The sequence below is a fragment of the Pempheris klunzingeri genome, chromosome 7 (assembly GCF_042242105.1).
Source record: "Pempheris klunzingeri isolate RE-2024b chromosome 7, fPemKlu1.hap1, whole genome shotgun sequence".
In the NCBI taxonomy this organism is placed as follows: domain Eukaryota; kingdom Metazoa; phylum Chordata; class Actinopteri; order Acropomatiformes; family Pempheridae; genus Pempheris; species Pempheris klunzingeri.
Window position 1 is genome coordinate 29,267,061 of NC_092018.1, and position 27,487 is coordinate 29,294,547.

The 27,487-nt window shown below is 43.2% G+C and overlaps 2 protein-coding genes across 3 annotated transcripts; both read left to right on the forward strand.

Annotated features, from left to right (window-relative positions):
- Positions 1 to 434: 434 nt before the first annotated feature.
- pomt1 (protein-O-mannosyltransferase 1) lies at positions 435 to 7,986 on the forward strand. 2 transcript variants are annotated; one of them, XM_070833419.1, is made up of 20 exons: positions 435 to 567; positions 981 to 1,102; positions 1,296 to 1,402; positions 1,528 to 1,578; positions 1,711 to 1,857; positions 2,662 to 2,770; positions 3,010 to 3,066; positions 3,170 to 3,263; positions 3,717 to 3,872; positions 4,038 to 4,168; positions 4,258 to 4,353; positions 4,428 to 4,520; positions 4,950 to 5,046; positions 5,426 to 5,518; positions 5,611 to 5,731; positions 5,856 to 5,953; positions 6,471 to 6,584; positions 6,674 to 6,800; positions 6,989 to 7,166; positions 7,417 to 7,986. In XM_070833419.1, exons 2-20 carry the CDS (start codon positions 990 to 992, stop codon positions 7,589 to 7,591), a joined length of 2,157 nt encoding a protein of 718 aa, XP_070689520.1. In that variant the 5' UTR covers positions 435 to 567; positions 981 to 989; the 3' UTR covers positions 7,592 to 7,986. The 2 variants fall into 2 exon arrangements, with proteins under 2 accessions (XP_070689520.1, XP_070689521.1); XM_070833420.1 differs by lacking the exons at positions 435 to 567; positions 981 to 1,102; positions 1,296 to 1,402; positions 1,528 to 1,578; positions 1,711 to 1,857 and adding an exon at positions 2,389 to 2,446.
- Positions 7,987 to 9,863: 1,877 nt separating this feature from the next.
- Positions 9,864 to 26,727, forward strand: snapc4 (small nuclear RNA activating complex, polypeptide 4). Its single transcript, XM_070834341.1, has 22 exons — positions 9,864 to 9,953; positions 10,621 to 10,734; positions 10,834 to 10,877; positions 11,169 to 11,275; positions 11,383 to 11,401; positions 11,493 to 11,615; positions 12,549 to 12,689; positions 12,790 to 12,874; positions 13,057 to 13,138; positions 14,088 to 14,189; positions 15,149 to 15,221; positions 15,320 to 15,484; positions 15,893 to 16,043; positions 16,188 to 16,294; positions 17,164 to 17,258; positions 17,748 to 17,842; positions 18,638 to 18,732; positions 19,336 to 20,937; positions 21,484 to 22,194; positions 22,735 to 23,596; positions 24,926 to 25,239; positions 26,066 to 26,727. The coding sequence occupies exons 2-22, from the start codon at positions 10,623 to 10,625 to the stop codon at positions 26,198 to 26,200; spliced, it is 5,220 nt and encodes a 1,739-aa protein (XP_070690442.1). The 5' UTR covers positions 9,864 to 9,953; positions 10,621 to 10,622; the 3' UTR covers positions 26,201 to 26,727.
- The last annotated feature ends 760 nt before the right edge of the window (positions 26,728 to 27,487 follow it).

The following is a 27,487-nucleotide window of genomic DNA, read 5'->3' on the forward strand; positions in this document are numbered from 1 at the left end:
AAACTGATGAATTGTTTAAATCATTTCATGTTTCACTGACTTAAATGTGCCAATTTACTGATTTTATTGCTTTCAATTACAGCAAAGTCAATCAATTTGAGGTTTAGACGAAAAAAAAGACATTTGAAGGTGTCACTTTGAGCTCTGTTTATTGGTGACTATGATATAAAAAAAACCCCAGCTGATTAATTCACAATGAAAATAACCATTAGATGGAGCCGAATATAAAAAGAGTTAGAAAGAAGTAACAATAATGAACTTCTGATATACTACAGTATATAATAGTTAAATACAGTGGTATATTATCGTATAACACACACTGAAGTACTCAATGCTTACTGAGCTGCTGTTTCCTTGGTAACCGTGGTTGGCGACAGGCGGTGCAGCGGAGCTCCGAGCGCGAGCGGCTCAGTGCAGGCAGCACGAATCAAACACCGGAAGCATCGACCGGACTCTGCTACAAACAAACCAGCAAAACAGCGAGGAGCCACCAGCCAACGGAGGAGCTGAGCCCGGCGGTTTACCGACAGGATGGTCGGTTTAAAGTCGATGGAGTAACGTCACTGGGTGAGCTTTAGCGGTAAACAGGAGGGATGAAATGGGTCTCTGATGGCGCTGTCTGGTAGCTACCGGCTAACAGTGGCTAATGCTAACGGCTGCTAACTGGCTCAGCTCTGGAAGTTTGACTCTGCAGGTTTTCGTTGTTTACATGTGTTTTTATTGATGGAAATAGCACTTATTGGAATAGTTATAACAAAACAACAAACATACAGGATATTTATGTCTATATATAAGTTACTAAAGCTTTATCCCTCCGTGATTGGGACATGATCACAATGATCAATAACATATTTTCCAAATTCGCGGATGTTCGCAAAATCCCATAAAAACGATCAAACTCACTCAGTGTCAGTCAGCATGCTCACTCTAAAGTTTCAGCTCTGACGCTGTCTTGACTGACTCCCTTGTCTGTGCTGCAGGTGTCCGTGATGCTGCAGCTTCCCCTGGTGGTGACGGCTCAGGTGGACCTGGTCCTGGTGCTGGTGTCCCTGCTGGCCCTCTGGACCAGGCTGAGCCACCTCAGCTACCCCAACGCTGTGGTGTGAGTGTGTTTGTTCTACACATCTGATCATCCTGTGCGGACACCAAAATACATTATGTTTTTGATTGTTTTAAAAACTCTAATCGTTGGTGTGTTTAAGGACATTCAGGCATCTGAGGTTTGATTGTGATTTTGCTCTAAGTGTGTGTGTGTGTGTGTGTGTGTGTGTGTGTGTGTGTGTGTGTGTGTGTAGGTTCGATGAGGTGTATTATGGTCAGTTTGTGTCTCTCTACATGAAGAGAGTTTTCTTCATCGATGACAGCGGGCCACCGCTCGGTCACATGATGCTGGCCCTCGGAGGTCAGTTACCATGACAACCCCATATGTTGATGATATGTTGTTCTCATTTTACTATATGTTAGTCATTAATGTGTGTGTGTGTGTGTGTGTGTGTGTGTGTGTGTGTGTGTGTGTGTGTGTTGCAGCCTACCTGGGAGGATTTGATGGGAACTTTGCGTGGAACAGAATCGGAGCAGGTAAGAACATCTGTCACTGTAACACCACCAACAGCTGTAAACCAGTTTATCTCTGTTTTCAACTAGTTCTAACTGGGTATTATCTGTTTAAAGCAGTTTAAAACCATTAAGTGTGTTTGATTTGTTGTACAGAGTATCCTAGCAGTGTGAATGTGTGGAGTCTGCGTTTGCTGCCGGCTCTGTGTGGAGCTCTCTGTGTTCCTCTGGTTTACCTGTTGACTCTGGAGCTCAAGTTTTCTCACCTGTCGGCTTTGGGAGCTGCACTGCTGCTGCTGTTGGGTGAGTGTTGGCACAACATTTGTTGTTATCAAAATTTTATTTGATTTGATTTATTTGACAGTTTAATTTAAAGGAAAACACCAGTTCTGCCGCAGCAGAGAGTGTTAACATTAAAGAATTGAAGAAGTCAGGATAACACAAAAAAGCCTAGAGGCATATTTCCATTGTGGTCCCTTTTGAGATGGGATAGGCTTGTGCAGGGGGGTCAATGCAGCAGATCTGACATTGCAAGAATGACAAAGACATTTATCAAAAACAATAAAACAATACACTCAAATTATTGATGGTATTAACAACGTAAGTCACTATCTCAAAGTTTCTTAAAATGATACCTGGCCCTATTGTCAACACAGAACTGATTAAAAACTCATCACAGATAAAAACATTAAAATTATCAATTGATTTACAACCACTTCAGCAGATTAAATAAACAAAGGACAGCTGAGCACCTGTGTTTTACAAGTAATTATTATGAATTCTGTTTTTTGGCATAATACTGGCTGAGAACTGAGGATCAGTAACTAAAAATGCCAAATTCAGACTACAGCCTGAACATGACTCTACAGATGCGCAGCACACAGGAACTAAAGTGAGTGTGGGCCACTCAAAAAATTAAGTGTGTGTGAGGTGTCAGCGAAGTAAAAATGAGCATGGGGAGTTCAGAGACTGAAATAAGCGTGGGACATACAGGAACTAAAATGAGTGTGTGGCGTTCAATTACTAAAAGGAGCTTTGGGGAACTACAGTGACATCTGAACTGAGTAAAAACCGGTCAAGTCTGTAAGGCTTTTCTTGTTTTTCCAGAGAATTCTCTGATCGTCCAGTCCCGTTTCATGTTACTGGAGTCTGTTCTCATCTTCTTTGTGCTGTTGGCCTTCTTCTCCTACCTGAGATTCTACAACACTCCCAACAGGTGAGACTCACCTTTAACTTCTCTCCTTTAACTCCTGACCACCACGAACACGAGGAGTTCAGTTGAACCATCATTTCAGTTTTATTTTGATGTTTTCACACAGAAACTTTCAAACCAAGATTTTATGGTAATGTTGCTGCAGTGAGGAAATGATTTAAGACTTCACAGACTCCACAGATTTTAATGGACTTGTTATCATGTCTACATTAAGTTCTAATGTCTTCCTGTCTTCTCCTCAGCTGGTCCAGATACTGCTGGCTGCTCGTCTCTGGAGCTTCCTGTGCTGCAGCTGTAGGGTAAGAAACTGCTCTGGGATCAGTGAAAAGAGTCAAAGATAAATTGTTTTCTCGCTTCACCTCTGACAAATGTTGTGTTTTTGTGTGCGTGTGCGTGTTTCAGGGTGAAGTACATGGGTGTGTTCTCCTACCTGCTGCTGCTGGCTGTGGCCTCCCTACACACCTGGAACCTGATCGGAGACCGAACTGTCAGTCATGTGAGTCCAGATTCACACTGAGAACGCTCAGTGAACAGAGAACACACACTCACTGATTAAACGAGCAGACGGCCGTCTTGAAATGTTCTCTACATCACTTCTGTTCAATTTCCAGATTATCCATTAATTCATAGATTTATTTGTTTCCGTATATTAATAGTTTCATTAATATGAAAACTTGCTGACTTGTGGTCCTCTTTATTTTACTGTAAAAGCTGTGTTGTCATCAGGTGGTGATGCAAATATTTCTTTTGGTGCATTCAAGGATGCTCTGACATCTGATATTTAACACAGCAAACTACTGAATTAAAATTTAATATTGATCTTCAGCTTCTGAACATAAGCTCTAAGATCTCAGAGTGTCTAAGAACGACCCTGATGGGCACATCATTATTATAAGAAATAACGTCTATATCTGTGTGTGTGTGTGTGTGTGTGTGTGTGTGTGCACAGCTGAGTGTGTGTGTGCAGTGTGTGTGTCGCATTGTGTGTCTGGTGGTGGTTCCTGTTCTTCTCTATGTGTTCTGGTTCTACATCCACCTGAGTCTTCTGCACCGCAGCGGACCACATGACCAACTCATGAGCTCTGCCTTCCAGGCCAGTCTGGAGGTAAAATAACCCGCACACACACATACACACACTTTTTAATACAGACTACTACAACTACACTGCTGTTTCCTCATGAACTGCTTAAAATCCTGCTTGAAAAAAAAGGATTCTAATTGGCTGATTGATTGATTGATTGATTGATTGATTGATTGATTCTCTCTGTAGGGCGGTCTCTCCAGAATCACTAAGGGTCAGCCTCTGGATGTTGCTTATGGCAGTCAGGTGACTTTAAGAAGCTCAGCCTCTCAGCCAATCCCCTGCTGGCTCCACTCACACAAAGCCAACTACCCAATCAGGTGCTGCCAGCTCACACTGACACAGCAGCCAATCTGAGAGCTGACAGTTAAGATCTGAATAACATGACTTCCTGTTTGTGTGTGTTCAGGTATGAAAATGGGCGGGGCAGCTCACACCAGCAGCAGGTCACCTGTTATCCCTTCAAAGATGTCAACAACTGGTGGATCATCAAAGACCCCGGCAGGTAGGTAACCTGTCTGTGCTGCAGCATGCTGTGAGATGTAGTGCCTGCCCAACCTGTCTCTTTCTGGCTGTCAGACAGGAGCTGGTGGTCAGCAGTCCTCCTCGACCTGTCCGTCATGGTGATGTCATCCAGCTGGTTCATGGGATGACGTCACGCTTCCTCAACAGGTAAGCAGCTCACCTCACTACTGTTGCTCTCTGATCGACTCTGGTGGTGTATTCAAAGACAATACAACACCTGACAACTGTTGCTCAGCTGCAAGAAGTCATGTTGATGTCAGAAAATCACACCCAGAGGAGAAAACTGTCTTTCTCTCCACAGCAGCAGCAGTAGCAGCAGCTGAGGCTCATGGGTATTGTAGTATTGTAGTAGGCTGAACTAAACAGTCAGAGATGTGAATGTTTGATCTGGTTTTTAGCTTCAGCTTGCCACTAACGGCAGCATTTTGCTCTGTGATTGGATATTTGTTGGTGAAATGCATCTTGTGGAATCGTAGTTGACTTTTCTCCTTCAGTTTTTACGTCGACAAGGAACCAGGAGACATGACATAGTTCTTGACTCCATAATCTGACATATTGTTTGTATGTATGTTGTAGCCATGATGTAGCAGCTCCCATGAGCCCTCACACTCAGGAAGTGTCGGGTTACATCGACTTCAATGTTTCCATGCCAGCACAGAACCTGTGGAGAGTGGTGAGTGGCACTCAACCAATAGTTATGTTGAGAAAGTGCAGTTTTCACATGACAAGAGCTGTAAAACATGTTCACTGAAAGTGTAGTTGTAGTAGTCTAACCATTAGACTGACATAAAGAGCAGCTGCACACAGTTTAACATCCAGAGAGAGAAATGTGGGTATTGTTCCACCTTGTAACATCAGTGTGTTAGTCATCGTCTGCTATGGACAGTATCAGATTAATAAACGGTGAAATGAATAAATGAAAATTCAATGTAACTCAGCAGGTGAGCTGAAAAGAATTAAATAATGAAACAATATTTCATGAATATGTGAGATACTGAACAGGAAGCAGAACTCTTGATGTAATGTGTGTGTGTGTGTGTGTGTGTGTTTAGGACATCTCTAACAGGGAGGCAGAGTCAGAGTCGTGGAAGACGATCCTGTCTGAGGTCCGATTGGTCCACGTCAACACCTCAGCCGTCCTCAGGGTACTGACAGGAAGTGACCACATATGACAGACAGCTGTTTCCTGTGACATCAGTGTGTGTGTGTGTGTGTGTGTGTGTGTGTGTGTGTGTAGCTGAGTGGTGTGTCTCTTCCAGACTGGGGTTTCCGTCAGTTGGAGGTTGTTGCAGACAAACTGTTCAAAGCTCACAGCAGCAGTTTGGACTGGACGGTCGAGGAGCACCGATATGGAACCAGTACGACCTCTGATGACTCTTAATGTGGTTTTGATCTTGTCAGCTGACGGTTTAGTTTTATAGAGGGTTATTCTAGACAAAGTGGATCTGTACTGTCTACAGCATTTTGTGTGTGTTTATGTAGGTCAGGAGCAGAAGGAGCGGGAGGCGGAGCTTCATTCTCCAACTCACATCGACGTGGACAGAAAAATTTCCTTCTGGGCCAAATTTTTAGAACTTCAGGTACAACAGTGAACGCATCAGCACTTGATTATCCTGTCCAATCACATCTTTATCTCTGTGTTTGTGTCACGTCAACATCATCTGAAAGTGCTGAACACAACAGCACTTCAGTTTCGTTGTCATATTGAACATGTGACAATAACGACAGGCAAACACTCTGGGACAGAAATCATCATGATGTTGTGAGGACATAAACAAAAATATACTGATTACGTTTAACATGTTACCATTTTTCTCATTCTTTGAGAACAAAATAGTTTGTGTCAATTTCAAAGACCATAAATGAAGGTTTATTATTTGAAGACATGAAAATGTGTTTTTGAAAAATAATAAAATCAAGTTAGTATAATAATATAAATCTCATCGTCCATTAAAGCATCTTATGTCTAGTTGCTATGGAGTTGTGTCGCCATGGTAGCAGAGTGGCGATGTCGTGTTGTGTTACTGTGGCAACAGAGTGATGATGTTGAGTTTTGTTGCCGTGGCAGCAGAGTGATTTGTTGCATTGTCATGACAGTGGAAGATGCTAACGGTGAAACAGGAAGACTCCGAGCACAAATACAGCTCCTCCCCCCTGGAGTGGATTACCATGGAAACCAACATTGCATACTGGCTGCACTCGTCCACTAACGTAACAAACACACACACGCAGAGAAGCTCATTGTCTCAGTACACACGTGCTACTGTTCTGTCTTGTGATTGGCTGTCTGTCTGTCTCAGGCTCAGATCCATCTGATTGGTAACCCGGTGTCATGGGGCGTGGCCAACCTCAGCCTGTTGGCCTATCAGCTGCTGGCAGCTGTCTACCTGCTCAGGAGGAGGCGAGGCTTGAAAGATCTGCCTGATGGTACACACACACACACACACACACACATATATACATACACATATACTGTACTACTGGAGTTTTGCCTGCTGGGATTTAATCTCTTAATTTAGTAATTCTCTCCAAAATGTTTCCTGGAAAAATACAATGATGTTTCTTCACAGCTGATCTGTGTGTGTGTGTGTGTGTGTGTGTATGTGTGTACCCAGATGTGTGGTGTCAGTTTGTGTGTCTGGGCTGTGTGTGTGTTGGTGGTTGGTTGGTGAACGTTGTCCCGTTTCTTCTGATGGAGAAAACTCTCTTCCTGTATCACTACCTGCCGGCCCTGTGCTACCTATACCTGCTGAGCCCCGCCCTGCTGGAGCACACACACACTCACCTGCTCAGGTACACACACAGAAAGAACAATGAATTAATAAACTGCTAATTACGTACTAACGTATTAATTAAAGAAATTAAACTTAAACTGTCATGACCACCTGAGCAGCTGCTCAGTCACACGTGGAGCCTCCTTATTGATGGACAGACATATGAGATACGTGATTGGTTGGGATGTTACATTGGATCATTATTATTAAATTGATCGTGTCTTTTTTACAGATCTTTAATGAATTAAAATCTGTCCGTGTCTCTGCAGCAATGTGACACACCGACATGCGCTGTACGTGTGTGTGCTGGCCGTGTTGTTGTCGATCTTCCTGTCATATCGAACCTTCTGCCCTTTGACCTACGGCAGCCCGGAGCTGTCGGCCAATCAGCTGCAAGGACTGAAGTGGAGAGACTCCTGGGACATCCTGTACCGCCGCCGGTAGAGAGACAGACAGACACATAGAGAGAGACAGGTACCCTCTGTGGGACAGGGTGTGTTTGTTTTCCTCATCATCACATTCTCCTGATCACATATTGACGCAGGGACAAGTTCTTGTTTCTGGGTTGCCTTAAAAATCTGACCAAGTCCGAGTGGATTTATAAGAAGCACTTGAACACACCATCACGTGTGTCTCTGTGAGGTCATATTGGAGGAGGAGCTTCAGTCATCGGACCGCAGACTGCAGTGTCCCTGAACCAGAATCCACACTGACTCTTAGCTGGATTAGTCTGTGTAGTGTTCACACTGGAAAGTAACTAAATAAAGTTTAGTCAAAACAGTCGATATTCAGACTAAGAGACATAAAGAATATAGAGGAAGGTGGAGATGAAACAGCTCCAGGATCAGCTCAGAAAACAAAAAAAAAATCCTGTTAGTGTAAAAACTACTATGCTTTCAAACAGGGTACATTGAAGACTTGTATACAGTGTTTATAATTAGATTTTAATCTGTGAAGTTTAGGCTGAGTCAAATAATGTGTCACAGAAACATTCTTCAGACTGAAAATAAAATACAAACTGCTGCGACAGATTTAATGTGAACTTTGAGCTTTTAAAAATAAAAAACAAAATTAAAATATTGTGCTTTTATTTGACACGTCATAAACGGTTGGAGTGGTTTTCATTAAAGCTGAGTTGTAATATCCATCCATCCATTATCTATACCGCTTATCCGTCAGGGTTGCGGGGGGGGGGGCAATCCCAGCTGACTTTGGGCGAGAGGCAGGGTGCACCCTGAAGTGGTCACCAGCCAATCACAGGGCCACATACAGAGACAGACAACCACTCACACCTACGGGCAATTTAGAGTTACCAATTAACCTAGCTTGCATGTCTTTTGGATTGCGGGAGGAAGCCGGAGTACTCGGAGAGAACATGCAAACTCCACACAGAAAGATTCCAGGTTCAAACCGGGATTCGAACCTGGAACCTTCTTGCTGTGAGGCAACAGTGCTGACCACCGCACCACCATGCTGCTGAGTTGTAATATGAGTGGTAATAAAAAAAAACAAACCTGCAGACCCGACCCATTTTTTTTATAAAAAAAACCCCAAAAAACTGCAGACCCGATCCAGAAACACCACACCCTAGGATTGAGAAACCAGAAAATGAACATGTTGAACAGATCTTCAATCCTGAATATTTAATCTGATTTTACACTATGATCAGAAATCAGACCTAATTTATTTAGTAAGATATTGTTCTCTGTTCTTGAACTGTTCATTAATTGCTAATTGGTTATGGACAAAGATATTATTTTGACTTTGGGTTAATGTTTTATTTGTTTATAATAAAAATAATTTAAAGGGAGATTTCTTAAATCTCAGGTCCAAGGAAGTTAAAGTTAATTAGACCACAAGTTGATTCTCTGTTTAGCCTGGTTTATTCACACCATGGTGAGGTCAGACTCAGAGTGAATGAGGTGCAACCCTGAATCCACACATAGGATCCCATTTCATTTATAGCGGAGATATGTGTGTCTGGAGATGCGTGGATGTCGATGTCAGTGTGTGTGTGTGTCATTAAGTGTCTACATGAGCTAAGATGAGTGTAGATGTGCAGGTCCAGGTGAGCCTAAATCGTGGCGGTCTGTACCTTTGTCACCGTATGAGGCTCTGTGCTACAAACGCTGGATGCAGACTTGGGTACACAAACTTTTAAATAGTAGGCCTATACACAAGACATAAATGTAGATATGAATGGTTGTGAGAATACACATATAAAAGTAGGCTAATTACGATTAGATCAGCATATAGAAAGCGCATATTGAAGATGTTTTTACAGAATAATATTGAATTATTTAGCCAGTAGCAGGATATGAGTTAAATCCACAGAAGATAATTTAACTCCAACAATTTTTGTTGTTATCTCAAAGTTTTCACATTAATTCTGCTAATAAAAAATGATCCTGCGGAACCAAATATCGTGTCGACCGGAAGTGAAAGCGGGGGAAAAAAATAAAGAACGGACAGGTTGAGCAGCGGTTTGTTTTGCGTGCTTGTCTGTCTGTTCGTTTAAGCACACCTTTAAAAAGACTGTTGGCTTCACCGAGAGACAGAAAATGGTTCGAATTTTATGTGTAGTTGTAAATTTCAAAAGCGGAACTCGGTGAATGATGAAACATCGCGGGAGAAGTTGTCCCGCCGCACAGCCTGCTGGGTAATATGTTAACGACAGAGCTGCGTTGATTGGAGCTCCCTGGCGCGTAGAGCCAAAAAGTAAAATCACGATAACGACGAAATAGAGACAAACATTGGATTCACAGAAGACACAGAGATAAAGGAGAGTCGACGGAAGCTACCGAAGGTCAGAAAGATTGAAAGTATCAATAAATGTTTAAGTTAGCGGCTAATGTTAGCATCTGAGTCAATGTGACTGAGTACCACTGAGTTTCTAACCACCACTATTAGTTACTAGTAGTGTGCTGACAGTATCACTGATGTGTTTAAATAAAGGAACATGTTTTTAAACCAAGTTGTGTCTCTACTATAGTCAACTGTACTGATTGTTAAAGGGTCAGTTCACTAAATTCACAGTCAACATCCAGGCATCCTCTCTGTCTTTCTGTGCAGTCAGGTAGTTTTGGTTGGTTCGGTTTCTGGATTTCTGTCTCCACCTGTCTGGAGTTGAGTTTGTGCTGCTCACAATGTTGACACACAACATTTATGGGATCAGTCTCAGATTTTCAATATTTTACTTATCATTATTGATTCTCATTTATAGATCGTAGATGTATGGGTGTAGATACCAAACCATTAATGTGTTTGTCCTTCTATCATTCTTGTCTCACCCATTGGTTCCTATTGAAGACTTAAATCTTTGAAAACACCAAACAGATGTAAAGCTTAATAATGATGATAATAAAAAGGCTTACTGTAGTTTTGGACTATTTTCTGTGGTGGATTAATCCACATGTGGTCTTCCACAGGGTGTGAATGTACAAACCTGCTTACCTGTGTGTGTGTGGTTGCAGACATGTCTGCCTCCCTGTCAGCAGAGAGAGACAGGATCCAGCGACAGGTGGAGGAGCTGGAACAGAGTCTGTCTGTAACGCACACCGAACTGGAGCTGCTGAGCAGTGGGACAGGTACCCGTCTGTTTCTCTGTTGTGTGCTTCTGTGTTTGTCTGTCTCTCTGCTCGTCTCTCTCTCTCTCTCTAACAGCGATCTTGTGTCTCTTTGATCAGACGATGAATCAGATGAAGATGACACAGAGGAAGAGGCAGGACAGGTGACACACAGACACTCACATAAACTTGCATCAGTTACCACGGCAACATGTCCGAATAAACTCCAGTTTTACATCAAAATTTTTACATCAGTGTGTCGATCTGAAATGTTTTTGTAACATGACCACTACAGTAATACTGAAAAAATGAAGATAAACTGAATCATTTTTAAACAATAAAAACTAAACCGAAACAAGTAAAACTCAGTCTGAAAGCTAACTGAAAACTAAACTGAGCTAAAAAATAAAAACTAATACAAAACTATAATAACAGTGCTGTCTGTGTGTGTTCAGTCTGCAGCAGGTCTGTTATCCCAGAGAGAGAAGATCCAGAAGGAGATCCAGAACCTGGAGAACGTCCTGGGACCACACAGTCCCATCTGTGTGTCAGGTACCTGTCTGTCTGTCTGTCTGTCTGTCTGTTTAAAGATGATTCTCATCGTTAGCAGATTGTGTTTATGTCTAATCTTGTCTGTCGTTTCTTTTCAGATGATGACAGCAACAGCAGCAGCAGCAGCAGTGAGGAGGTCAGTATCAACATCAGCTCTCAAACATCGTTAAGTCAGTCACAGACAGGTCAGTTATACTAACTGTCTCTGTCTGTTTGTCTGTTTTCAGAGTGAGCTGGGTCTGTCTCTGTCAGTGGACTCCTGTCTTCAGATGAACCTCGTCTACCAGCAGGTGGTTCAAGAGACCCTGGACCAGCTGGAGACACTTCTGATGAACAACCACAGAGAGCAGGTCAGTACAGACATACAACCACAGACACTAATCACAGACAGCAGGCCATTGCTGTAGCATCTACAGCTAGAGCAACGGCCAACTGTCAGACTGATGGTTCATGAAGATTTTCTTGTCTTCTAAAAAACCATAAGAGCTGAGTAGAACAACAAAGAAAAAGCTCATACCAAAGGTACATTTTGACTGATACAAAATTTCACAATAAGTCAAAAAATATGTATCAATCAAAAGGTTTCCATATATTAATATCATGGCCTGTGTTTCCATAATATATTAAATGTGTCCTCCACCGATTACATGATGGCACCAGTCAGGTTCTTATCCATTAAACCAAGTCAGAATGTACACACCAAGAAGGATACCGATATATTCTTAGTTGATGAATACATACAAGCAGTACACACACATACAAAGACAATACAACACAATAACAGACACCAGCCCATTCTTATTCACTAGCTATCAGCACTCCAAGCTTCACAGACAAAGAGCAAAGCTTAGCTAGTAGCAGAAATGTTGTCAGCGCTAGCACAGGTATCACAGGCCTCAGAACAAGAGGACTAGGCTAAAATACCGCAAGACATCTAATCAGCAACAGCATGATGTCCTCATTACACACACAGGGGAAGGTACACAAGACAGTTTTGACATGTACAACCCTGCATTTCTGCACCTTGCAGCTATGTACTAGAGTTTGCATTAGGTGAAGAGCATTGTCATGATCTTGCTCTTAAAAAACGAATAAGGGGAAACCTGTCCTTCAAGATAAGAGCCCCATATTAAAAATATAGAAAAATGCAAAGTATACACAAATTATTAAATCAAAGACAAACATTGCGATATGACAGTCATTTTAAAAGGTAATTTACAAGTACAGACAACCACAGACAGCAGGTCAGTACAGATAATAAATAATTTTTTTCTTTTCTGTAGAAGGAGGTGGTGTCTCAGCTGTCTGGACCAATCAAAGAGGCTCCCAAGGAACCGCGTGCCCCTTCCTCCTGCGAGCAGCCAACCAACATGTTCCTGGGCCGCTTCCTCAAGCCGTACTTCAAGGACAAACTGACAGGACTGGTGAGACACACAGACGGACGCACAGAGAGACTGACAGACAGCAAACACAGTCCTACTGCCAACAGCTGACCAATGAGGTGCTGTGTTTGTGTGTCTCCAGGGTCCTCCAGCCAATCAGGAGACAAAGGATAAGACCAGCAGGATGACGGGTTGTCTGGACAGCAAGAAACTGAAATTGAAACGATGTAAGAATGAAAAATCAAAACACTAATAGTGACTAATAGTAACACTTTAGTGATCGAGGATGAATCTGCAGTCAACATACACAATGCAGACATTAAACTCTCGTGTCATACCTACTTATGTACACAGAACTAAGCACTAATTCATTATCAATAATAACACAAATGAATATCTGTGTCTTCAGGGGAGAGCTGGCAGAAGACTCTGTTGATCCACTCAGTGGCCAGAGACACTCTGAGGAGACTCATCCAGCCCAAACTGTCCAAGTAACATCTGTTTATTATAATTGCTATTGTTAGCAGTTGTAGTAGTAGCATTAATAGTAATAGTAGAAGCAGCAGCTGCAGTAGTAGTAGTAACTGTGGCAGTAGTAGCAGTAGCAGCAGTAATAGTGTAGTAGTAGTAGTGGCAGTAGCAGTACCAATAAGAGTAGTAGTAATAGCAGTAGTAATAGTAGTATTAGTCGTAGTAATTATGTAATAATATCAATTAGTTTCTGACTAATCAGCTAGAAAATGTTGAAGTTGATCAGTTACATAAGTAGAGCAGTGCTTGTTCAAAATGTACCTGTTTATAATGGTGGCTGATTATTTGGCTTCCATTATTAAAGCTTTTTTAACAACCGCTCATCCTAATAAATACTTAGTCCTTGCTAACAGCTAGTTCTTTGGGACAGGGCTATTTACAGAAACAAAAGTGTTTGTTTCAAAAGTTACCCGGCCGATGCGTGAACTGTTTCAGTTTGCTATAGTGAAACATCTCCGGTCTCTCTTTCTTCATCTGTTCCTGAACGTACTGTAGCGACTGACAGAGAGTTGGGCGGTTCCCTGCGCAAATTATTTTTCCTAGGGAGGTGAAGGACGGTCCTGCCCATGAAACCATTGATTGGTTAGGTTTAGGCATAAGGAGTCACATGGTTAAGGTTAAGGTAGGAATATCAGGGTCAGGCTAATCAGAGGCAGACAAGGAGTGAACTTTTCTTCACCATTCTAGGGAAAAAACTTGGGTATCCAGCATGGCGTTCAACGGTGTAACATTTTATAGTGTCCTCCTCACTATGCACTGAGAGGGGTAGGCACAACACTTTGTTGTGTCCTGTTGTTCTTTATTTGTACTGCAATTGTTTAACATCTTATCTGTGTACCTGTTTATTTTTCTCTATCTATCTGTCTGCCTCTATCTGTCTCTCTCTTTCTGTCTTTCTCTCTTTTCCAGGGTGGACTACCTGAGTCAGAAGCTGGCGTCAGCACAGGAGACAGACAGGCAGCAGCTCAGACAGCAGATAGACAGTTTGGAGAAAGAAATCGACCTGCTTAAGTACATCTGAGTGTGTGTGATGTTGTATGTCTATCTTTGTGAGGACCAGTGTCAGTTTTAAACCTTATGAGGACATTTTGGCCGGTCTCCACTTCTTGAAAGAAATGTTTGACAGTTTAGACCAGAATCAGGTTTAGGATCAGTTTGGATTTTCAGACTGTGAGGCCTCCTCGGGGGGGGAGCAGGAGGGGTGTGGAGGGGAGAGGTGAGGAAAATACTGTGTGAGGTGAAAGTGACAGGTGGTTTAGCTGGTTTTGTCTGAGGGGGGCCCACAGTTGAAAACACAGACTGTATAAAAGATGTGGACGTGGCCTCGGGGTCTGAAAAGTGAAGCCAATGCTGAAGAGCCATAAACCTGCACACCTTTCTGATGGCCAGCAGGGGGCGACTCTGCTGTTTGCAAAAAGAAGTCTAACTGAACGGAAGTCTTTGACAAAATTAGCCAAGTCCTTACTGGATATATCACTCCAGTAAATTTTCGTAATGTGTTAATGGTCTCAGTCGTTAGTTTACAGTCTTTTTCAATACAGCAGGATGTTCATTTAGTAAATGATGGTCCCATTTAGAGGAATATAGACATTAAAGCAGGTTATGCTTTAGGACAGGACTATGTTGAGACTAATCAATCAGAGGCATCTTCAGGGAACGAACATTACTTCTGGCTTCAAAAAACCAAGATGGTGATGGCCATGAATCCAAGAAAGATGGTGACATCTGTTAAGCCAAACTCGAGGCTTCAGAATGGTGTCCCCAAACTAACGGGTAACGTCACTGTGGCTACGTCCACTTCTTATATAGAGTCTATGATTAAAACCCCCTGATTTAGTGTGATCAGTGGATGAGGTGACATGACGGTGCTTGGGAATGTTTTACGTCAGCGAGGGTCCTCCTAAATATGAAAATATGGTGTTAAATGTGAGTCTGTGACAGTGTATGTGTATCTGTCTCTGATTGGTCAGAGAGAAGAAGGAAGAGGAGCTGACTGGTAATCGATATGATGAACACGATTGGCAGAAAATCTCTAATATTGATGTACGTAAAAAAAAAATCAATAAGACGTTGTTGACTGAAGAAACATCAGACTGTCAATGATCATCTACTCTTCCTCCTCCTCTTCTTCTCCTCCTCAGTTTGAAGGAACGAGGGATGCAGAGGACATCCGTTGTTTCTGGCAGAACTTCCTCCACCCGTTCGTCAATAAGACTAAGTGGAGTCAGGAGGAGGTGCAGCAGCTGAAGGAGATCAGCAAGAGACACGGGGAGAGAAACTGGGAGGCCATCGCCACAGAGCTGGGGGTGAGGAGGAGGAGGAGTCTCCTCCTGTCTGTCTCTCATGTCCGTCTGTGCTTCCACTCGTCTATCTCTCTTACTGCCTGTTTCACCTGTCTGTCTGTGTCCTATCTGCCTCTCTCTCCAGCTGTCTGTCTCTCAGTGAAGTCAACCCTCTTGTGTCTTCAGACGCTCCAGTGTTTCGTCTCTTACTTGTGTGTCTCTCTGATTAGCTTGTCTCTCTATCCACCTGCATGTCTCTCTCCACCCATCTGTCTCTCAGACTGGGGCACAACCTTCCTTTATCCTCAGATGTTCCAGTGTTTTGTCTATGACCTGTTTCTCTTTCTCTGTCTCTCTGACTTGTCACTGTCTGTGATTTCCCTGTCTCATTATCCACCTGTATGTCTCTCTCTCCACCTGTCTGTCTCTCAGACGGGGAGGACAGCCTTCCTGTGTCTTCAGACGTTCCAGCGTTTCGTTTCTGGCTCATTGAAACACGGCAGCTGGACTCCGGCTGAAGACAGTCTGCTCAGAGAGCTCGTGGACAAGATGAGGATCGGAAACTTCATCCCCTACACGCAGAGTAATCACATAGCACTCTGACATCACACTTCGATGTTATTCAGCTCCTACACAACAATAACGTCTGTCCTTCCCTACCCCTCTCTCTCTCTCTCTCTCTCTCTCTCTCTCTCTCTCTCTCTCTTTCCACCTGTCTGTCTCTCAGTGAGCTACTTCATCGAGGGTCGTGACCCCGCCCAGCTGATCTACAGGTGGAACCAGGTTTTGGACCCGAGCCTGAAGAAAGGACTGTGGACCAGAGACGAGGATGAGGTATGCAGGGGGGGGGGCTTAGACAGGCCACACCCACCACCTTCAGAATAAATTACCTCATGCTCTGACAGTACCACTGATACTACTACTACTAGTACTACTACTACTGTCAGCTAGTAACCAGAGCACTGGTAAGTAGCCATAATCAGCTGTTTTGCAAACACTTTAGAGCAGAATGATACAGACAATTATATCAGAGCACAGGTAACATAGAGGGCATCCCACTTTTCTTAAAGGTGTATCACTCCCTAGCTGTAAACTAACTCTCAGTGCAGCTGGTGATTATCAGACTAACTTCAGTCTGTGATTGACAGCAACATCAGACTCTCGTAAAAAAACTGAAATGTTTTCGACCAAGTCATGATCGAACGATGTAACGATCGATCAGTTGTCACCTGAGTTGAATCAGGTCATGACTACGGTGCAATCACTACATGATTGAGTATGTCGTGGAACTCCTCTGCTCTTTTTCTCTGAAAGATTATAAATGTTGTCAAGACTCTTCCACACAGCAGAGCCGCAGACATGTCACATTCACTTTCAGCCAGTTAGCTAGTTGTCACGACAATGCCGTGAACATCCTGTCATAATTATTTTATACTGAAGCATGTGATATGACACCACGAGCAAGAACCAGAGTTACTACTATGATTAGCTTGTATCCTGTCGTTATGTTCTTGTCTGAACTGACTCAAAGAAAACCAGATTTAATTATAAAGAATTAGATGTTAGCAAGTGTGATGTCTGTATGTCTCTCTTTCTGCCTGTCTGTCTCCCTGTCTGACTGTTTGTCTGTCTCTCTGCCTGCTTGTCCATCTGTCCGTCTGTCGGTTTCTCCATGTCTCTCTCTCTGCCTGTCTTTCTCTCAGCTGCTGCTCCAAGCTGTGTCTTTGTACGGAGAGAAGAACTGGTCGAGGATCAGGCTGGAGGTTCCCGGACGCACTGACGGTGCTTGCAGAGACAGGTGAGAGCTGATTGGGCAATAGAAGGTGTCTGCGTGTCTTCCGCTGTGTTCAGGCAGGAAGTGAAGCGAACGAGTGTATTTTGCTACACTGTATATTGGTATACTTGCGCATTGGAAGTATTTGGTTATCTCTTGTTTCACCATTTTAATTCTACTGTATTCTCCACCTTATTTTAGTGTTACAGCAAACTGCTCACCTTGCTTTTTCCATCAGTTCTCTTTTCCACACGAGCTTGTCCCACCCCATCTTTTTCTGTCTCTCTCTCCTGGTATGTGACTGCTCTTTTGACTTTCTTAGGCAGTAATATGATTTATAAAGTCACAGAATAAGCACAACTTGTTGTCACTTGCAATGGCATTGTTGTTAGCCTTATCAGAGTTTAAGAACAGGGTTACTTTAACTGTGTGTGTGTGTGCGTGTGTGTGCGTGTGTGTGCGTGTGTGTGCGTGTGTGTGCGCGTGTGTGTGCGCGCGCGTGTGTGTGTTCAGGTATCATGACTGTCTCAGGGCGGACATAAAGAGAGGCCCATTTGATAAACAGGAGCAAGAGCTGCTGCAGAAGCTGGTGGAGAAACATGGAGTTGGTGGGTCACACACACACTCTCGCTCTCTCTCAGGTAGCAGTTTATCATGTATTTCTGGTGGTGACTCACTTTCACAGGTGAAAATGACAAAAGTCTGCAGTGGTAGACATATCAGCTGTCCAGCTGTCACTAATTTATGTTAATTCAGTGAGAAACTGTCAGTTTTGTGTGTCTGAACTTGACCAAAGATCATCTTTGACCTATAACACTACAGTACATTGTACACCACTCAGTCTCAGGAGATAAATTCTTTCCATTAATCTTTCATTCGTATCTCATCAATAATCTGAGATGATCAGCTTTATAGTTTTGAACTTGGACCTTCAGTATTTGAATCACGTAGTTTATGAGAAAAAAGGTGTGTCAGATGTGTCAGACACATATTTAATCAACATTTAGGTAAGCAGAAGTATTCATCAGCAGATTATCACTGTTAATGGATGCGGATCAGGGCCAAATAAACTTGATTGGGACATCACTAAACTGTATTTAGAGAGAAGTGCAATAGTCAAGATGTAAATGCATGGGCTATTGTCTCTAAATATTCTGATAACAGGAATAATGTATAATAGTAGTACTATAATTCATACAATGAATCTCCAGGAAATAAAGGTAAATCTATGTCATGTCCCCAAAAGTGAACTAAATAAACCTCTGTCTGTCTTTGTGTGTGTGTGTGTGTGTGTGTGTGTGTGTGTGTGTGTGTGTGTGTGTGTGTGTGTGTGTGTGTGTGTGTGTGTGTGTGTGTGTGCGCGTGCGTGTGTGTGTGTGCGCGTGCGTGCGTGCGTGTGTCAGGACGCTGGGCAAAGATTGCTGCTGAGATTCCTTCTCGTTCTGACGCTCAGTGTCTGAGAGAGTGGAGGAAACTGAGTAAGCCAGCTCCACCTCAGGTACACTCACCTGTTGGGGGCTGGGGCTGTCGGTGTTTGGGTGGAGGGCATTACACATCATTCACAGTCAGTAATGCTGAATGATAACAATGTGCAATGTTACCACAGATTAGGCCTCCCACAAATGGAAATACCCAGAGCAAATTACGTTTCAACAAATATTATATATATTATATATTTGCTTCAACTTGCAAATTATAAAGCATGTTTTATTGTATCTCTGTATCTCTGCACCTAGTAGGTGAAGTCTGAAGGTGAAAACAGGTTCACTCTTGGAGAAACATATTTTCTACCCAGAAAATCTACAATATTCAGTAATTCACTTATAATTGTGTGGTTGCCTGCCAGGGGGAAGTTAAATAAATTAGGAAATCATCAGCATAAAGTGAAATTTGACAATGAATGAATTGAAAATGTATGTTAAATATGGCTCACCGCTGTGGTTAATGATTCATTGGCTGATATAAATAATAAAAACCTTATTTGGCAACCCTGCCTGGTACCTCGTCCAGTACTTTCTACAGCCTGGAAGTCGGAAAACAAACTACTGAAATACGCAAGACTTGACAGTGCAACTAACTCTAACCATTTTTCTGTCAATAGAGAGATAAAACAACTGTGAAACCAACAAGTCGCAGTCGAGGGAAGAAGAAGGCTGCCGTGTCCAAGGAGAGAATCAGGAGGCAACTGCTTAAACTAAAGGAGGAAGAGAAGCAGGAGGCCCTAGAGGAGGAGGAGATGCTGGTAGAGTACATGGACAGTGATGAAGAGGAGAAGAAGAAGAAAAAGCAGGAGATTGAGGAGGAGGAAGAAGAGGAGGAAGAAGAGGAGGAGCACATCTTACCCCCCATGCAGGAGTGGATTCCAGCAGAAAAAGCACAACGTTTCCCCTTCCTGAGCTTTCGACTGGTGGAGTTATCTTCATCTGAAGATGCCCACATTGGGCGACATGTCCGGTCAACCATCCTGGGCCAATTTGGACGTTCTGTGATCGTTGGACCACAACCCAGAGAGCTGCAGTGGGAGAAACGCCATAGCAGCAGTGCCATGATGATGCTGTCTCGTGACCAGCTTAGAGCCCGGCTGACCCACCAGATGGTCAAGCTCAGAAAACTGAGCTCTGGCTCCAAAGGGACAGTCCAGACCGGCAAACAGAACCACCTGGGCCGAGTGACAGACACAGAACTGGGCTACGAGCTGCAGGCTGCTGTGCTGCCATGGATCGGCAACCTGCTGATTCCAGCAAAAACCAGATGGACGGTAGCCGATGTCCTGAGGGAGCAAGGTGAGAAGACCCAGCTCTCCACTACTCCCATCTTCCTGCTATTTCTTCAGACAATGAGCGTGAACTTTGTGGGCTGTAAGGAGATGATAGAGCAGAGGCGTAAAAGAGTGTTCTTACCAACACCACCAGTGAACGCTTCCTCTCTCCAACCGAAGACTCAGAGGAACCAGAGGACCCCGAAGACCATTGCAAAACTCCTGCAGGAGAGGAACGTCAAAGAGGAGCTACAGCAATTAAAAACACAGGACGAATTGATCCTGAAGCAGCTTCAGGTGCTTCAGGCACAAGAGAAACAGAAATGGCAACTCATGCTGCTGCAGCAACCTCCCCCTCCACACCTCCCCTCAATGCCTTTTCAGAATCGCCCTGGCATTCGTTTTCAGATGCCTCCTAACATGCGGCCGCAGATGTCTCCTACATCGTTTCCTCAGGCTGTCTTCATTCCTCAACCTGGCGCTGCTTCCATCAAGTTCATGCCTCCCTCTTCCCTGACCAGACCTCCTTTTACAGGGGGCATCACCTCTCCATTACCTGCACCGCCTGCTCCTCAGACTCTGAATGTTCCTCCTTTCTCTGTGGTCCCAATGCCCTCGAATGCCACATCTACCTCTTTGCACCAACAAGCTGGACCTTTGATTCAAAACCTCATAGCTTCGATGCCCACAACCCCTAACCAGCATGTTCCTACTGGTTCAAAGCTGTCCAGTAGTGCCATCCTGAGTCCACCCAAAGCAAGGAAGCAAAGGCTGAAGGCTGCATGCAGTAGTCAGAAGGAAGCGGATGTGGGCAGGTCAGGTAATGATGTGAGTGGAGCATGTAGAGGTGTGGACGGGGCAGATGACAGCGTATTCAAGGAAGGACAGAGGACTCGGAAGCCAAGTACGAAGGCCAAAGCTCTGCAGGAAGCCTCTGAAGCCAAGGTAACTGCCTACCTAATTTTTAGATGATTTGTGTGAAAAATGATTGATAAAAATGTCAGTCAAGTGTAATCAAAAGACTTGTAGTATGACACACAGTGACAGTGCTGCTGTCAGCCAGGCGTGATTAACCAGCTGGGGGGGTCCAAGTCCTTAACGTACATGTGGCAACCATAGAAACCACAATGAGGAAAAACAGTACTGGAGCTAATTTTAGTGATATTTGTGTTGTCTGAATTAGCCAGAATGTCTTTTAGAGGTCTTCTGAAGGCCACCTTTGGCCCCTTAGAGTTTTGGCTTTTAGATGTGTTTTAGTCCTTCGCATTTGTAATAAAGATGAAGAAAATCTGTCATAAATTTGTAATAATTTTAAATAAATCAGATTACTACAGCTATAGTCAACCAAAATCTGTTCTAAACCAATTGGTTATTTTGCCACTGTGCTAATTCATACATTGAAGCATAAGAAATGCGAGCATAAAAGCACACTTTACAATTGCACTCTGATATGATGTAATCGGCCTGACTTATCATTTCTGCTCCTTTCAGGTTGAAGCCAAGAAGAAAGCTGCATCGTCTCCACGGAAGAGAGCTCAGACGCAGAACAAAAACTCTCCTCCTCAGCAGGTCTGCACAGGTCCTGTTCAGCTGGTACCTCAGACTCCTGCAGGAGTCGCCTCCTCTCCTCTGACCAACACAGAAGCTACTTCACTTGCACCTCCCTCAGCACGAGGAACTACCCCTCTTCTCAAACCGTATGTCCCTCCTGTCTCTCTGAATTTGCCCCCTTTGGTTCAGAGCACCACACCTGTCTGCTCTGATAGGAGTGTGTCCTCTACTGAGAACCTCTGCTCAGACTCACAGCCCTCCATACCGACCAATCAGCACACTGTTTCTTCAACTGCAAGCCTACACGCTCCTTGCATCAACGATCATGACTATGCTGTTTGTAATCTTGGTCTCAATCCCAGTCAACATGGCCTTGACTCAAATCAACAACAGCCTGCCCCCAAACAGCCAAAACCCAGACGCCGTAAATCCGACGCCCCTCCCAAAAAGTCTCCCAAAGCCCCGCCCCGTGGTAGGAAACGTGTGAGAGAGGAGGAACAGCCGAGCGTGACGAGCAGTCAAGATGACGAATGTGTGCCCCGCACCGGTGGCGCTGTGGGCGGGAAAGACACAGGTGTGGTTCAGACAGGAAAGAGAATTCGGAAACCGAGTCAAAGGGCCAGAGCTCTTCAGGAAAACATTCAGGCCAAGGTAAGATCTGTGTCTGTTGTCCGATCATATTTTACGGTGGCCGACAAGGGCAAACGTGCTACAGCAGGTGTGTGAGATTATTGTGTAGCAGCATGGTGTCAACATGTTGTTCTGCTGCCATTAGGAGAAATAATAAGTAAGTATAAAGCAGCTGTGGACACCAGATACTATCACAATCACTGTGATTTATTAAGAGGTAAATGCAGACCGATTTACAGTAGTTCGATTTGTGGTAGTTCTGCTTTATTCACGTTCAACATTAATTTTTGATGCTGATGTAAACGAGTGTTGTGACTAAAATGATTATCTACATTTTAAGGATTAGTGCATTATTTCTGTGCGTTTGCTGCATGTAGTTGGTGTGTTGTTGTGACAGCACATTGACTTTGCTACAGAAGCACAAAAATGCCAACAACTGGCTTTTTAAATTAACTTCCCATCGGGACACCAAAATACCAGACCAAAGAGAATTTCAAGGTCAGGAAAATACCAAACTGTCTGTCTCATCCTCTTTACTCCTCTTGTGTTGTTTGTTTTTAGGCTGAAGCCAAGAAGAAGAGAACTACGTCTTCTTCTCCTCGCAAGAAGCGCTCTCGTACGTCTCGCCATAAAAAGGAAGTCCTACCAAAACTGCTGGCGCCACAGTTCCCTGGGATGCATTTAAATCCTGGTCAGTCGATATGGGTCATGACTCCTGGTGGTCTGGTCCAGCTGGCAAAAGCCCCGTCCCAAAGCCTGCAGCTGGCATTAGTACCAAGCACCCCCCTCCCAGCTCCACCCGGGAATATTTTAAACAGTCAGCAGTCCACGTCCTCTCAATCAAGCACATCTCAACCCACAGCTGTATTTGTCCCTGTAAACCTTCCCGGTCTGAATCAGCCTCGTTTTGTTCCTGCACCCCCCACCTGTTCCTCCAAACCCCTCCCCCCATCCTTCATCATGCAACCTGTCCCAAACCCCAGCTGCTTCCCGCTGCCACCCTGCCCCCCCAAGCCTCTCCCCAAATTCTTCGCACCACATAAGGGCACTGTGAGAGTGGACACAGCAGTGGCTCCTCCCCTCAGGAGGGAGCTGCTGCAGTTTGACCCCTCCCTGATGTTTCTGGAGTCCGGGGCGGCGGTGTATGATTGGCTGAGTGGTCGAGGAGGGGTGGTGGTACCTAGCATGGGCGTCGCTCTTCCTTACCTGCCGCCCTTCGTCAGCAGTCTGAACATGCTCACCGTGCTGCTCCAGGCTAAGGAATCTCTAACTAAATTGTCCCTGAAGTTGTTGTGGCAAGGGTCCGAACCTCAACAACCCGGAACCAAACCCAAATCTGACAGCATCACCAAGAGGACATCCAGCCAACCTCCAGAACTACCAGACTCCACATCGGACCTCACACCAGCAGCAGACAAACCAGGTAACACATCTGACAGGCACAGAGGAGAATTTTTAATGCTAATCTTTTTTTGTTTTTCCCAAACAAATCATAAATATCACATATAGCCAAACTAAAGATCAAAGATCAGAAGCAGCACAGTTAACACGCCACACAGTAGATATAATACATTTAATGCATGCAGTTCTGCTCGTTTAAAGTTCAATACACATAAAAAAGTCAAAACACTCAACAGGAAACTTTCTAAAACAGTCTCAAACGAACTATTAAAATGTGTTTTGGAGATCTGACAGTCCGCTGCTTTTCTGCATTTTTAGCTCAGCAGCAGGAGAAAAACGTGAGGTCAGTTCCCGTTGAATCCCAATGTTGTGTCAGAAGATTTAAATGATTAATAATGAAGGAATTCATGCTCTATGTGAAGTACACACAGTGTTTGGGGAGTGTGATGCTCTGCCAACAGAAGACATCGAAGCTGCTTCTGTCCATTTGTTTTTATCTATTTTTATTATTAATTTAATTTCCTGGCTGCTGTGTTCCCTGGACAGCTGTCACATTTTTGGAGACTGGAGATAAAATTTGTTAAATGTTTAGATGGAAAATTCTAGACCATAGCTATGGGTTCGGGTCCATGTTTTATTAGGGTCACTAGAGTCCAGGTCGGGTCCCATTCTATTACCAGAGGTGCTGAGTCTGTTTATCATTATGTGTAATACCTGAATGGATCCAAGAAGACCCGCGATCAACAGTAAAATGCCACGACTTGATAACTCTTTCTGTTATTTTGATCTCCTTTTATCAGGCCACCACATATTTTATCCAACACGATCAATATTTTTAGTAGTATAGTTGCATTTTTAGTGGCAATTTTAATTACTCGCTTTGTTTGGTCCATAAAATAGACTCAAACGAGGTCTCTTTCCTCTCAAAACATGTACAATCTGGTCCAATCACATATCTGAAAGAATATTTTGGGTCCATTGGGGTTCAGGTCTGTCATTTTTGACCCGTGAAGACTTCTATTCCAGACTTCATAAAATCTCCTCATTGAGACCTTTGTGGAGTTTGAGATATGTTAAAAAACTTGCCACTCGGTTTAAGTGTTATGGTGTTTTGATCAATTTCCAGTGAATCAACACAAACTGTCGGGCTGACAGAGACATCAGGTTCTGCAGGAGTGACTCCAAACATCACATCTTCCCGTCTTGTCAGCTTGTTTCAGAATGTTTTCAGTAATGTAGGCGTAGGATGAATAAATGTGTAGCTAATGTAGGCTAACTGTGTTGGATGTAGCACACCCTCTGCAATCACACACTGTTCAGTCCTCAGTGTGCTTGTTTTGCCACCCTGCAGCTCCCTCTGTTGGCTCTGAACCCCCACTGCAAGAGGAGGAGGTGGCAGCAGAGGTGGAGAAGGTAGATGAGGAAGAGGAGGAGAAGCTTCTGGCGTCGGTACGTCAGCTGGTGGCGGAGCGTTTCGCAGATAACCCAGCCTACCAGTTGCTGAAGGCGCGTTTCCTGTCCTGCTTCACTGTCCCTGCCCTCCTGGCCACCACGCCGCCAGTCCCAGTGAAGACAGCCGCCTGTCCAACCAATGACAACAGAGAGAGGGAGGAGGAGGAGCAGCTGAAAAAAATGAAAGAAAGAGGAAAACAGAGGAGAGCAGAGGTGAGTTTAACTGCTGATGGAGGCCACCTTTATTTAACCGTTTAGTCCTTTATTCACTATCAGTTATTATATTACTTTATTATGCTAAAAGCTGCAGTATCACCAACAGCCACTAGGCATCGCCTTTAAAGACAAAGTCCTCGCATTTCACAGAGCAACACCTTGGCTATCTGTATTACTTTTTTATTTATGCTGCAGTCTACTGTGGTGTACACCAGGGTTCCCTTTTGGGTCCCACTTTATTTATACCATTGATGTCACTACTGTCATGAAAACAGAAATGAAAGCAAAGTGTCATCTGGAAACATATAATGAAATTAAAACAGACCTTTTTTGAACTAAAAATGTTTCTAATAACATAAAACATCTAAAAACAAACTATATGTAAATTGTTTATTGATGGGATTGAGATCTATATATAATCTTTTATTGATACAACATTTCATTATGAGTTTTCATAATTTCTGAAATTGTGTCACATTTAATTGGTTCATTTATTTATTTTGTTTGTGATTATTGATGTTTTAATATTTTTATGTAATAGATGTGGCGTTCAGGACAAACATGCACCAACACAGATGATCAGAAATCTCGAAACTGTTGATTATGTTTATATGGAGATCAATAATTCAATTCAATTCAATTCAATTTTATTTGTATAGCCCAATATCACAACAGAGTGTCTCATAGTGCTTTACAAAGTTCACTGAATAACTCAGTATCCACATAAACCTCACATCTGAGATATGATCAGAAACAGAATAAATCTCTATACTGAGGTATTCAAGAAACCCATAATGAGTTTTTTTCCTTTTTTTGTCTCCAGAGATCTTTGCTGCTATGTGACGGATCAGGCGCTCCAGCCAATCACTTCTCAGGAATCATCAGCACCAACACACCCACTACTGACCAGACTGGACCGGACGGGACTGGTCGAAGCCAGACTGTCAATGTCCAATAAAAATCTTAGATCTAAGCATTTAGTTCACATGTTCTCAGTTAAAAAATAATCCTCATTAAACGTGGAGGATGAGTTCAGAAAGACAAATGGTTACCTGAAGTTTGAGTTTGGAGAAGTTGACAATTCTAAAATAAGTATTTTTCATTGGACAGCAACAAAGTGTAACTTTAACTTTACAAACATTTAAAATCGTGATGTTTTCGTTCCTCTGCCGCTTGAGTTTGAGATGTCAGATGCATACAGGTGCATTCAAAGACCCTCTGAAATCAGATGTTCTGATATCGGAGCTCAAACATCCGCAGCTGATTAAATGCTCACAAAAGTAGTCAAGTTGTTGAAGAAAAAATAAGTGAAATTATTTTATTATCAAAGGGAAGAAATCAATCTATAAACTGATGACTGTTTTCTGGATGTTTAACGGTGCAGTTTGCCTAAAACCACAGAATGAGTGTTACGGTGAGGAAATTGCACTAAAATATGTTCATATGATGATATGGTTATTTTGTAATAAAGATATAGTTTATGTATATGTGCTTGTATATGTGTTTGCAAGGACCTGTTAGTTTTAGACCTGCGCTGTGAGGACATTTTGGAAAGTGAGGACATTTTTAGGTAAATCTCATAACTTCCTGTTTGCCTCTATGAATCCTACTCTCGGGCAGTTTGACTTGTGACTTTAACCCTTTCGTTTGGTTTCACTTCACCTCAAACAGAAATCTAGGAATCTCTATAGATATGAAGCGCCGCTGCTGTGACATCACTTCCTGTTTCAGTCAGCTGATGTTTCCTGTTCGGACTGAGTCATTCCTCCTCTGACTTCTCTAATCCTTCGCTTCTTCCTCTTTCTGTCCAAACGGACTCAGCTGACAAGAAAACAGATGAAAACAGAATAATGGTGATATTTCTAGAATGAACTTTTGTTTTATTGTAAGCTTTAAAAAGTGAACAAAGACACTTTAGTAGATTTTAAGAGCTATTAGAAATAAACACCAGTATACACACACACAAATATAAATTAGGGGGGGAAAGGAAATAAATAAATACATTGAAATAAGACACATCCTCTCCAGGGTTAATCACAGCAGTTATGTGGTTACTCTGGATCACTAAATTGACCAGCCAGTGAAAGCAACCCATGTAAACATATATTGATGAAGCTTGTTCATTAGGAGTGGATTCTTGAATCCTTAATTTTGAATTCTTGAATCATTGGGTCTCTCTCTTATTTTAAGAGTTTGATCTAGACCTGCTCTTTATGGAAAGCGTTTTAAGACAACGCTGTTATGA